We start from the raw sequence: 13,917 nt of genomic DNA, 5'->3' as shown, positions 1-13,917 counted from the left end.
AGACACATGCATCTGTATGTTCATTGCAGCAATATTCACAATAGCCAAGACATGGAAACAACCTAAATGTCCACAGACAGATGAATGGATTAAGAAAATGTGGTATATATACACAGTGGAATACTACTCAGCCATAGAAAAGAACAAAATAATACCATTTGTAGCAACATAGAACTAGAGACTCTCATACTAAGTGAAGTAAGTCAGAGAAAGACAAATACTATATGATATCACTTATGTCTGGAGTCTAATATACTGCACAAATGAACCTTTCCATAGAAAAGAAACTCATGGACTTGGAGAACAGATTTGTGGTTGCCGAGGGGGAGGGGGAGGGAATGGGATGGACTGGGAATCTGGGGTTAATAGATGCAAACTATTGCCTTTGGAATGGGTAAGCAATGAGATCCTGCTGTATAGCACTGGGAATTATATCTAGTCACTTGTGATGGAGGATAATGTGAGAAAAAGAATGTATATATATAATGTGTGACTGGGTCACCTTGTACAGTAGAAAATTGACAGAACACTGTAAACCAGCTATAATGGAAAAAATTAAAATCCTTTAAATTTTTTTTTTTTTTAAAGTAACTTATTGGAGTTGCTGTTGTGGCGCAGCGGGTACGAATCCAATTGGTATCCATGAGGATGCGGGTTTGACCCCTGGCCTTGCTCAGTGGGTTGGGGATCCAGCATTGCCGTGAGCTGTGGCATAGGTCGTAGACATGGCTTGAGTCCTGTGTTTCTTTGGCTGTGGTGTAGGTCAGCAGGTGTAGCTTCAATTTGACCCCTAGCCTGGGAGCTTCCACATGTCATGGGTGTGGCCCTAAAAAGCAAAAAAAAAAAAAAAAAAAAAAAAAACAAAACCTTACTAATACCCTGAGGAGCTGCTGTTCTATTGAACATGTTTCATGCTTTCGGAAGTGCTGGTCTATGTAATGAAATAATGACCTACATTTACATGATATCTTAGCTATTCTGAGTCTTTCATCCAGTAGTTATATTTGATAATTTCTCCAACATTTTACATTTCATGGTTTTTACAAAAAAGAGCTGAGGTATCCCAAAGATCAGAGTAAACTACCTTATGTTTAGTTAGCACTATGCCCTTTTAAGAAGCCATAAAGGTTGTCTGTGTTTACCCTTATATTTTATTTAACCCTGAATTCCAGGGGCCTGTGGAAGAAATACTCTGCTCTGGAGCTATTTGAGTTGTAACCCTGGCTCCATCACAGCTGATGTTGGCCTTTCCCTATCTGTACTTCATGATTGCCTTGTACTGAAACTCACTTTGGCACAGACAGATGGACAGACACCACCCAGTGTCATGGACAGGCTCAGCTGTGGACCAGACGTGCCAAAAATAAAACTATGGTGCTCTGTCTAGTCAAAACTGGAACTCCAGTGTTATTGAGTCATTTTCCCTTTCTTTATTGCCTGACCACTTGTGATCAGATGAGGGTTTGTTTCCCTGGTGCCTTCATGGCTAAGATGGAGAAGTATGGGATGACAGTGTGGTTAAGTGGATTTGTAACTGATGCTGTGGCTGTGCCCAGAGTGGGCTACTTAACGTGGATCCATGACAGCCTGGGGGGAGGGCTCTAGTGGTTTGCCACAGGCTCTGTCCTCAGTCCCATCCCGGTTAATTTTTTTTTAAATAATTAAGACATGAAGGCCCACAGACTGTATTTTGCAGATGACTTATGTAAGGGAGAAGTAGCTAATGCAGTGGATGACAGAATAGAGATGGAAAGATGATATAAAATGCTGCAGGTGGGTACATGCAGTGAGTTGGGATTTAAAATAGATGGAAAGTATTGTAAATCAACTATAATAAAAAAAACTGATACTAATTCCATGGAGGGCAATTTTGCCCTGTTTCTCAAAATTAAAAATTCATATACTTCTTAAAATAAAAATAAAAATGAAAAGTTTACAAAGTTAAGAATTTATGTTTAAAACATGATAGTGTGAGAGTAAGAAATTAGACTTTTTTAATTGAAATTTGTGGGTGTTTTATTTTGTTTTATTTTGTCTTTTTAGGGCCACACCCACAGCATATGGAGGTTCCCAGGCTAGGTGTTGAGTTGGAGCTACAGCTGCCAGCCTACACCACAGCCACAGCAATGCCAGATCCGAGCTGCATCTGTCACCTATAGCACAGCTCATGGCAACGCTGGATCCTTAACCCACTGAGCGAAGCCAGGGATCGAACCTGGGTCATCATGGATGCTAGTCAGATTTGTTTCCACTGAGCCATGATGGGAACTCCAGAATGTGTGTTTTAAAAGACTGAAGATTGATAAATACCAAATTGGGATTACCCTTGGGGAGAAAGGGATGTGGACACTGAGAGATGCATAGGAGTTTTAAAATAATTGGTAATATTTCCTAAGTGGGGTGGTGAGGCCATGAGTGTTTGTGATAGTCTTTATACCATTTTGTTTGCCTTAAATATTAATAGAATAAATGGACTCCAGAAGCTCTGCACCATATGTTCAGTAGCCATGATGTATCTTCAAGGGAAGTAGCAAATTACTATCTGATAAAATTCTTCTGTTAATGGCACTTGACAGTCTCTCTATGTGGGATTTTGTTTAGACCTGAGTACCACATTTGAGAGGGATGCTATAGAAGCATAAATACTAGGGTACATTTCAGAGATAATGGCCATGAAAGCTAGTCCTGTGAAGGAAGAAAATGGGTAGTATTTAGACCAATGAAGAAGTGACTAAGGGGGGATAAAGATGGGTGCCTTCAGACATTTAAGGAGCTGTCTGGTGGAAGAGTGAATAGGTTTTTTTTGTTTTTGTTTTTTTTTGTTTTTTTCAACTCAGAAAAAACCATGGCCATAGATAGAATCTTGTTTTCTAACCAATGGAAGGAAGTACTTTCTAATAGAGTGTCTTGCAGTGAGTCAGTGATTTGGGGAGGTCAGCTCTTTACCAGAAGCCTTCTGCAGGCCAGGGATGCTCTAAGGAGCATTTATGCAATGAAGAAATGTGCCTAGTTTATCTCCAACACCTTTTACGTTTTTAGTTTGTAAACTGTTTAAAATCTGAGTTAGTATGACACCTTCAGCATTACAGTGTGATGCTTTGGTTCAGAAAAGTGGCAAAAGCCTTTTATGCTGCCAGGTCCTAACTTCTGATCCTGTGGATTTTATGCAGCCTGTCCATGCCTACAGAGGGTGACTTACTTGATGTAACTATTACACCTAGAGCTTGCATGCCCACATATACAGCAAAAAAAAAAAAAAAAAGGTAATTAAGGAAACCAGCACTTTAACGTGCCATCAGAGTGTTCTTTTGGTCAGTATTGCTTTGCAATGCTTTTGGTTGAGTAAGGTAATAATGATTATTTTTAGTACAGTTTGAGTTGGAAAATGAGAAAATTTGGGACTGAGTTGAGCTGAGTTTTTGGTTTCTGATTTTTACTTTGTAAATTCTAGACTCTCTGCTGCTGCCATGGAGCAAGCAAAAAGCCATTATAGCTTTAATAAAACCACTTTATTAAAGTAATATTTGAAACAGCATGATGTCATAGAAAGGAATTTGTATATCCTGTAGTGCTTTCAGTAGTGGTCTGTAATACTATGTGACATATGCGGAAAGAATTACATTGTAGGGTACTTTTTTGTGAGCTTTTTGTTCTTTCAGTGGTGGGTATATTGCTCATCATTTTCAAGTTGAGGAAACTAGGGCCCCAAAGTCCTAGAATATAGTGCTTGAAGGGACATTTTGGGATCTGACTTCTCCACCTCCATTCTTCATTTCACGGAGGAGGAAAGAGGTACAGAAAAGCATAGTTACTTTTCCATAGTAACACAGCTAGTTGGAGATCTGGCACTAGATGCTGTCCCCCCACCCTCCACGGCTGTAACTGGTTTTCTGTTAATCACATTACTTCCTGAATAGTAGGCACAATCATAAAGACATATACCTGAAAATGTTATCAGATTTATGTATATATGTATATATATCCTTATCACTTTAGGTCTCTTTGGAGAAATTATTATGTAAAGGAAACATACCATGATTTTTTTGTACAGTGTAGATGTTTTTTGAATATAAAGAACTCCTTTATTTTTTATTTTATACTTTTTAAATGAGAACTTCATGTGGTTTTTGTCTTTAGTAATATGATATGTTGATTTTTTAAAAAAATGTAACCAACCTTGCATTCCTGGGGTAAATTGCATTTTATCATGGTGTATACTCCTTTTTACATATTGCTGGATTCAGTTTGCAAGTATTTTGTTGAAAATTTTTGTATATATTCATAAGGGATATTGTGGTGTCTTTGGTTTAGGTATGAGGGTAATGTTGGACTCCTAGAATGAGTGGGAAGTGTTCCCTCTTCTTTTTTTGGAAGAGTTTGTGAATGATTGGTGTTAATTCCTTTGTAAACCTGTGGTACAGTTCACCAGTGAAGCCATTGGACTTGAGCTTTTCTTTGTGTGAAGTTTTTAAATTGCTGATTCAACCTCTTGTTCTATTCAGATTTTCTATTTCTTCTTGAGTCAGTTTCAGTATTTTGTGCCTTTATAGGAATGTATCTATCTCATCTGGTTTGTCTCATTTGTTGGCATATAATTGGTCATATGGCTGGCTCATTTGTTGGCGTATAATTGGTCATATGGCTGGTGATGGCCTCTCTTTCTTTTTTCTTTTCTTTTTTTGCCGCCCCCATGGCATATGGAAGTTCCAGGGCCAGGGATTGAACTTGTGTTACAGTTGTTACCTGTACCACAGCTGCTACAGTGCTCCAGTGCTGGATCCTTAATCTGCTGAACCACATGGGAACTTTTGCCTCTCTTTCATTTTTGATTTTAGTAATTCAGTGGTCTGGGTTTTTCCCTCTCGGTCAGTCTGGCTAAAGATTTGTCAATTTTGTTGATCTTTTTAAAGAACCAATTTTTATTTCCTTGATATTTTTCCCCCTCTATTTCACTAATTTCGGTTGTATTCTTCATTATTTTCTTCATTCTGCTTGTTTTGGGTTTAGTTTTCTTTTTCTAGTTTAAGATCTTTTTTAGTATAGGAGTTTACAGTTATGAATTTCCCTCAAAGCACTCCTTTCACTGTGTCCCAGACATTTTGTATGTTCCATTTTCAGTTATCTCAAAGTATTTTCTAGTTTCTCTTGCAATTTCTTATTTGACTTATTGGTTATTTAGGAGTATACTGTTTTATATCCATACGGTTGTGAATTTTGCAAATTTCTCTATGTTCTTCATTTCTGATTTCAGTTCCATTGTGGTCAGAGTACATTTTTGTATGATTTCAGTCCTTTCAAATTTATTGAGATTTGTTTTATGGCTTAGCATATAGTGTATCCTGGAGAATACTCCATTGCACTTGAGAAAAATGCACATTGTTGTTGGGTAGACTGTTCATTCTATGGATGTCTCTTACGTCTAGTTGGTTTGTAGTATTCAATTATTATATTTCCTTGATATTCTGCTTAGTTATTCTATTATTGAAAGTGGACTTTTAATCTTCAAGTATTGTTGAGTTCATTTATTCTTCAATTTTATCAGTTTTTGCTTCATTTATTTTGGAGCTCTACGTGTGTATATTTCTAATAGTTATTCTTCATGATGGATTGATATTACAAAAATTTCCTGTCTCAAGTAACGATTTTTTCTTTTTCACCTTCACCTGAAGCATATGGAAGTTCCTGGGCCAAGGACTGAATCTGAGCCACAGCTGTGACCCATGCTACAGCAGTGGCAATGTCCAATCATTAACCTACTGCAGTGGGCTTGGGTTCGAACTGGCATCACCACAGAGACAATGCCAGGTCATTAACCCACTGTGCCACAGCTGGAGCTCCTCTAGTAACAATTTTTGGCTTAAAGTTTATTTTATGTGGTATTGGTATACAAATTATGACTCTTTTGTGTATTTGCATGGCATGTCTTTTTTCCTCTTTTTTTTTTCTTTTTCCCTCCTTTTACTTTCAGCTTGTCTGTGTGTTTGAATCTGAAGTATGTCTCCTGTAGATAGCACATAGTTAAGTCATGTTTGTTTATTTTGCCAATCAGTCTTTTTTTTTCCTCCACCTGAAACTTATGAAAGTTCCCAGGCCAGGATTGAATTCAAATTGCAGCTGTGACCTACTCCACAGCAGTGGGAATGCCAGATCCTTAACCCACTGCTCTGGGTCAGGAATCTAAGCTGCACCTCTGTAGCTACCTGAGCTGCCACAGTCAGATTCTTAACCCACTGAGCCACATGGAAACTCCTGCCAGTCTGTCTTGATTGGAATGTTTAGTCCATTTGCATGTTATGTAATTACTGATAAGGAAACATTATTTCTGGCATTTTGCTATTTATTTTCAGTAGGTTATGTCTTTTTTGTTCCTATATTACTATCTTCTTTTGTGTTAGATTATTTTTCTAGCATACGATTCTAATTCTTTTGTTTCTTTTATCATATTTTGGAATTATTTTCTTAATGGTTGCCCTAGGGACTATAGTGAACATCTTAAAACAATCTAATTTTGGAGTTCCCATCATGGCACGGCAGAAATGAATCCAACTAGGAACCATGAAGTTTTGCGTTCGACCCCTGGCCTCATTCAATGGGTTAAGGATCTGGCATTGCTGTGAGCTGTGGTGAAGGTCACAGATGTGGCTCGGATCTGGCGTTTCTGTGGCTCTGGCATAGGCTGGCAGCTGTAGCTTCAGTTAGACCCCTAGCCTGGGAACCTCAATATGCCACGGGTGCAGCCCTAAAAAGCAAAAAACAAAACAAAACAAAAACTTATCTAGTTTTGATTAATACCAACTTAATTTCTATAGCATACCCAAACTGCTCCAGTATAACTATATTTCCATTCCTTTCTTTGTACTCTTATTGTGTACAAATTCTACCTTTATTAGCCTATTGACAGAGTTTGGGGCAGTGTCGTTTTAATCAAAAGAAAGGAGATGCAAGTAAAAATACATTTATTCTGTCTTTTATGTTTACCTTTGTAGTGACATTTACTTGATGTACTTTATTTTCTCATGTGAACCGAGTTACGGTCTAATGTCCTTTCATTTCAGCCTGAAGAACTGCCTTTCTTATAGGGCAAGTATGCTGATGGTGAGCTCCCATTGTGGCACAGTGGAAACAAACATTGGTATCCATGAGGACACAGGTTTGATCCCTGGCTGCCTCTCTCAGTGGGTCAAGGATCTGGTGTTGCTGTGAGCTGTGATGTAGGTTGCAGATGTGGCTTGGAACTGGCATTGCTGTGGCTGGCAGCTGTAGCTTTAATTCAGCCCCTAGCCTGGGAACTTCCATATGCTGCAGTTGTGGCCCTAAAAAGCAAAACACGCACACACAAGCGATGAATTCTTATTTTTTGTTTATCTGGGAATATCTAATTTGTTTTTGAAGGATAGTTTTGCTGGAAATAGATTTATTGGTTGGCAGTCTCTTTTCAGCAATTTTAGTATGCTCTCCTACAGCTTTCTGATCTCCATGATTTCTCATGAGAAGTACAGAATGAGTCTTTTGCATGAGTCTTTTTCTTTCAGTGCTTTGAAGTTTCTGTCTTTGGCTTTCAACAGTTTACGATGTATCTAGATGTGGGTCTCTTTGAGTTTTTTCTTCATGGGGTTTATTGAGCTTCTTTGATAGGCAGATTAATGTTTTTCATCAAACATAGAGTTTTTGGCCATTATTTCTTCAGATGGTCTTTCTACTCTTTTCTCCTTCTCCTTCCTTTCTGGGACTCCTATAATGCCTATGTTGGTCCCCTTGGATGGTGTCTCATAGGTCTCTGAGGCTCTGTTAATTTTGTTTGGGAATTTTTTTAAAAAATTGATTGATTGGTTCTTTTTCTCTCTCAGTCTGGGAAATCTTAATTTATCTTAAGTTTGCTGATTCTTCTGCTAGCTCAAATCTCTTGTTAAGCCCCTTTAGTGAATTTTTTGTTTTAGTTATTATACAGTTCAACTCTAAAACTTCTATTTGGTTCTTTTAAAAAATAAGTTAGGAGTTCCCGTCATGGCACAGTGGTTAAGGAATCCGACTAGGAACCATGAGGTTGCAGGTTTGATCCCTGGCCTTGCTTAGTGGGTTAGGGATCCGGTGTTGCCGTGAGCTGTGGTGTAGGTTGCAGATGCGGCTTGGATCCCACATTGCTGTGGCTCTGGTGTAGGCTGGAGGCTACAGCTCCAATTTGACCCCTAGCCTGGGAACCTCCACATGCCAAGGGAGCAGCCCTAGAAAAGGCAAAAAGACAAAAAAAAAAAGATAAATAAATAAAAAATAATTTTAGAGTTCCTGCTGTGGTACAGTGGGATAGTGTCATTTCTGCAGTGCCAGGACACAGGTTCCATCCCTGGCCTGGCACAGTAGGTTAAAGGTTGCAACTGTGGCTCAGATCTGATTCTTGGCCTGGGTACTCCATATGTTGCAATGTGGCCAAAAAAGGAAAAAAAAAATAATTTCTATCTCTTCATCAATATTCTCTACTTGGTGAGACATTGTGCTCATAAGTTTATTTCTTTAGACATGCTTTCCTTTGGTATTTTGAACATATTTATAATGGGATATCTTATTCCCCAAGTTTTTCTTTTAAGCCTTTTGATCAGCCTCCTTATAGCTCTGGTTGGTGGTGCTTCCTCAGGCAGCCACAGTGTTAAACAGTTGTTCTTTATTTTTTTCTGACAGCTGCCTTGGAGATAAGACAGAGATCAAATATAAAAACTTCAGGAACAGAGCTGTCTAGCAAGTTGCCAAGCAGGCCAGGTTCTCTGGGGATGGTACTTTTGGGGAGCTGTAAACCCACTTGGCTTCTCCAGTAGCTGCTAGGCTGCTGGTTTTTACAGCTACTATAGTTGGAGGCTGTTGGTTTTCAAGTCCACCTACAATGGAGTTGGAGGATGAGGATGGAATTAATGCAAGTTGAAACAACACAAAAGTTGCTATTCTTATGACGATTCAGCTGTTTTTCTTGAATAAATGCTCCCCAGAATGTTGCAAGCTTTTAGTTAATTTCTAACATTCTGAAAAAGTTGATTTTGACATTTTTTGGCAGTATTCTTGTTGCTTTTATTGAGGAGCAGATTTTTGGTGTTCTTAATTCTATAATCCTGAAAGTTAACTCCCTAGCAGTACAAATGAGAAGTCTTGTATAATGAGATGAGAGTCTGCCATGCACATACTGTGTGTTCCCTCTCTTACTTTGTCTCATGTTCTCTCTTCTGGTCTGAGTATTTGATGTCTTGAGGTGGGAAGGGAGTGTGAAAGAGCACAGGTTACCATGAACCACTGGTCATGACTCTTAGTTTATTAGAAGTGAGGCTTAGCCTTTGGATTTGCAGCAAGCAAAATATGTTGCAGACCCAAGATCATGTTGATATCCTGCATCAGTTTCTCATTTTGCCAGCAGAGTCCATCTTTGGCAGTTTTCCCAACTTCGTACATTTTCCAATGATGAAGTAAATCCACCATTACCCAAAGTTAAGGTGAAAGACAAAGCACTAATAGGTAAAATGGCCATTTCCTCTAGATACCGGTTGGATTTTTAAATTCAATCTAGCCATAACATTCATTTCTCTATATCATATCTTACCATCCTAGTTAACAGCTTGAGTTTTCTGTTAAATATTTTTTGAATCAATGCTTTTAAAATCTGAGTTTTTGCACATAATATAAATTTGAATTTCTCATACAACCAGAAGTTTTGGGTTATGGATATTTATTTTATTACAGCTTTTTATTTCAGAGGCCATCCATCTCCAACTCTAAGATGGAAGTACAAGTGCCTGTTGGTAAAAAATAGAGATTCGGTTCTGAAAAGCTGTGTATGATTTTGTATCTGTTAACGTGTTATAGTGTGTATTTTTGCCTTTTATGTATTTGTGTATTTTTCTCTTATTTTATATGTATATATGTATAAAATAATTTAACCAAGTAGTCAAAAATGTGATATTAGATGGTAGTACAACAATTTTGAGATCTTGAAAGATAAAACTGGAAACATTTGCTTGTATTTTTTTCACCTCAGAGTGTTTTGTTAATGAGACATTTTATACTGCCATAAACCCAGGGCAGTAATAAAGGTGTTGATTGATTTTTGGATGACAAGGGGCTTCTCTAATTGCAGAATTTGACATTTGTGTCACTTCTGCTGTTTTAGGTGAGCAAGACGTGGAAGGTGATTGCAGAAGATGAAGTTCTCTGGTACAGGCTCTGCCAGCAGGAAGGGCACCTTCCTGAGAGCAACATCTCCGATTATTCTTGCTGGAAGCTCATTTTCCAAGAGTGCCAAGCTAAGGAACACATTTTAAGAACCAACTGGAAGGTAGGCAGTGGCCAGTATTGTTACCTGTAGAGAATATCCTGCAAGGATGCAGGAACCCAAGCCTGGGATTAAACACTAAGTCCTTCCAATTACAGTCTGAGGTTAACTGCCAAGAGCAGCACAGGGAGAACTGTGAGTGTCCCTTCAGCTATTGGTGATTTGTTGCCCATTTTGTTTACCATGAGAGTATCTGCACTTGTTTTCAACTACACTGTTTGGGAGCATTCTGTTGTCCTTCAGGAGAGGAGGGGTGAGATCGAGGTGGCAGTCATCTCCCCTCTGATGGCAAGGGCCTAGTGCTCAGTGCAGCCCTCTTTCCCTGTCACCATCTCCCTGGACCAAGAAAGCAAAAGCACTACCTGAATGTAAAAGAGGGGCTGAAAATGCTATTTCCAGTAAATGTAAGAGGGAGATTATGAAATGTCTCTCAGTACTGTCTTCCCTCACATAACCTATTGGCTTGCTTCCATAACATTTATCACTTCAAAATCTCTACAGCAATATTAGATCACAGCTACAAATTTGCACAGTGAAGTGTTTCTGTAGGAAATAACTGTCAGGAACAGTGTTACATAAAGCTGTGTGAGGCATGACGAGACAGCAGTGTGGTGGCCGTCTCTTTCCACCTGGGTAGCAGGCTATTCAGTTGGATGGAAGGGCTAGAACTGTATTCTCTTTCCTCTCCTGTAAAGGTCAATCCTAATAGACTTTGAGATTAATAAGCTTATGCTCACTACTGATGCTGACATATTGTCTGTCCCCAATCACCTTATAACCTGATTAGTGACTGATACTCTTTATTGGGGCAATGTCATAGTTCCTAGCAAAGTTAATAAGAGCAGTGTTTCTCTAATTGGGGTTTCTCAACCCTGCTACTAGTACCATCTGGGGCCAGATAGTTTTTGGTGAGGACTCTCCTGGGCATTGCAGGGCATTCTGTGGTATCTCTAGCCTCTCCCCAGTACATGCTGGTGGCACTCTCTTCCTCCCCCTAGTTGTGACAGTCAAAAACATCTTTAAGACAAGCCAGATCTCCCCTGGTTGGGAATTCCCATCGTGGCTCAGTGGTAACGAACCCAACTAGTATCCATGAGGATGCGCTTTCCGTCCCTGGCCTTGATTAGCGGGTTAAGGATCTGGCTTTTCTGTGAGCTGTGGTGTAGGTTGCAGACGTGGTTTAGATCTGGCTTTGCTTTAGCTGTGGTGTAGGCAAGCAACTGCAGCTTCAGTTCAACCCCTAATTTGGAAACTTTTACATGCCATGGGTGTGGCCCTAAAAAGACAAAAAAAAAAAAAAAAAAAAAAAACTCCCCTGGTTGAGAACCACCTTTTGGAAGAGAATTAGCGCAGTTGTCCTTAGGCCACAAAGACACTGCCACTAAGTAAAATTCCTACTTATCCCACAGTGTGCATCACACCAAGTAATAAACTCCTGCCTGTTTGCTTGATTAGTTCTCTCTGTGTGTTGGGGTGGGGGGTGGTGGCGGAAGTGGGAGCAGGCATAGGGTTTGCCAAAGCTGCTGAGATAGGCTGGGAGTGGGAAAGCAGAGGGTCTGACCCTGGTAGGAGGGGCCATCATTCAAGGAAAGCTAGAGAGTTAGGCATTTACTAGGGCCTTTCTGTCTGGAAGGGAGGGACACTTTTGAGATTTGTGAACATGAGAGCTAGAGATATTTCCTGTAACCTGGCTCGAATTCATAAATGTCAGATCCGGAGAGAGAAAGCAGCAGCTGAGTTCTTTGTTTCCTCTTTGGTAATAGACAGAGTGAGGGAGGAAAGCAGGTCCATCCTCCTTATCCAGGCTGGAGGGGGCAGAAGTGAAGGTGAAGACCTGCCTCATAGCATCTGGCACTTAATACCAATATACAGATTATGTACAGTTTAGCTGAACTGTCTGTTCATTGTTTTTTTCTAATGAGCACAAAATCGTGTGTTTGGCAAGTGCTCAATAAGTAGTGGTTGACTGAATGAACTGGAGTCAAACTGCAGGCAGGCTGTAGGGAGGTTTCTCTTAAAAGCACCTGAGGCCCATTTCCTGCACTGTTACCAGTGAGGACTACATAAGTAAAATGTCAGATGATGACTCTTACGTGTAACTGTGGTGATGGTATTCTTGTGATCCTAGAATGAAAGGAAGCCCTTGTGAGAGCATGAGAGTTAGTGTCAGAGCAAGATGCTTTCCCTTTATGTGCCCGTCTCCTCCTCTCTGAGGTGTCTCATGGAGCCTTGGTGAGGATGACTGTCTAGTGATGTGCCTGCCATCCTCCCACAATGTGGGCCCTATCTGCTGCTCAGTTAGCATCTGCCTTTGCACACAGATGCTGTGTTTTGGTGCTATTCATGGTCATCTTCAGGATGGGTTGGGAAGGTGATTTGGTTTGGGATCTCCTCAGCCAGTGTCTGGGGAAGCTGAGAAGGGACCCTAGGGTACTTCCCCGCATAGGGCATGACCTATGAAGGCATGAAATTACCTGGACCACCAGGTCAGAGCCAGCATGGAAATGGTTTTTTTTCCCCTGCTGTTTGCTTAACATCTTTTTCACTTAGATCTCTCTAAGACCAGAACACCAGTGTGGGGTTGCAGTCCATGATGAGGAGGAAGCCACATGACAGAAATTAGTGGATGCCAAGAGCCACAGGCCCTCTCCTTTTCTTTCAATACCTTGTCCCTCAAAAGAGCTTTGCTATTCTTATAATCTTGGCTGTGGCCCTCACACAGATGACTCTCAAGTCCTTCCTCTCCATTCCTATGTCTCAACTGACAGGACAGCCCCACTTGGTTGTGTCCAGTTTTGTTCCTCAGCCATGGGCTTGGTCCTTGAATTAAGTGAGATCATCCTGCAGATCATCTTGTACAATGCCTGCAGTATAGCTGCTTAATAATGGGTTTTTTTAAAAATATTTTTATCTTTTCTATTATAATTGATTTACAGTATTCTGTCAATTTCTTCTGTACAGCAAAGTCACCCATTCATACATAAATATACACACACATTCTTTTTCTTATATTATCCTCCATCATGTTCTATCACAGGTGACTAGATGTAGTTCCCTGTGTGCTATACACACACTCATTGCTTATCCACTCCAAAAGTAAAAAGTTTGCATCTCCTATTAATAATGTTGGTTTTAATGGAATAGATGTCATCATCTAATAATATGTATAATACTAGTAACTACCATTTATTGAAAATTTGCTGTGTACTAAGAACTATGCTTGGCACTTACACTACCTCTAATCCTTGCACTGGTACAACAAAGTTGATATTATAGGTGGCTTGGAATTCTTTTCTTTAATTATAGTTGGCTTACAATACTGTGTTTCAGGTGTACACCAAAGTGATTCAGTTGGATATTTTTTGATGGCTTAGTAGTCTTGAATACCTTTATTCATGCCTTTTTTGGCTTAACTGTCCCTGTATCCCACATGTAAATACTTTATATTCTTTAAGAGTCCCTTTATTTTTATTTGAAAAATAATTTTTTGATTTATATATTTTTTGAATCAATAAACATTTGTGGTACAATAAACCAAAGGTCGTAAAAGGGTGTATCATGGAAAATATATCTCCCTTTCACCTCTCTCCTGCTACCTTCTAGTTCCTTCC

At 39.6% G+C, this 13,917-nt stretch overlaps 1 protein-coding gene across 2 annotated transcripts in view; it reads left to right on the top strand.

Annotated features, from left to right (window-relative positions):
* Positions 1–13,917, top strand: part of FBXW8 (F-box and WD repeat domain containing 8) — a 156,540-nt gene that overhangs the window by 64,688 nt on the left and 77,935 nt on the right. For both annotated transcript variants that reach the window (XM_047762391.1, XM_047762392.1), the window contains exon 3: positions 10,145–10,309. In XM_047762391.1, coding sequence (XP_047618347.1) covers positions 10,145–10,309 — 165 coding nt within the window. The remainder of the gene's footprint in view (positions 1–10,144; positions 10,310–13,917) is intronic.

Source organism: Phacochoerus africanus, chromosome 15 (assembly GCF_016906955.1).
Source record: "Phacochoerus africanus isolate WHEZ1 chromosome 15, ROS_Pafr_v1, whole genome shotgun sequence".
NCBI lineage: Eukaryota > Metazoa > Chordata > Mammalia > Artiodactyla > Suidae > Phacochoerus > Phacochoerus africanus.
The sequence above is the reverse complement of the archived record's forward strand: the minus strand, read 5'-3'. Positions and strand labels throughout refer to the sequence as shown.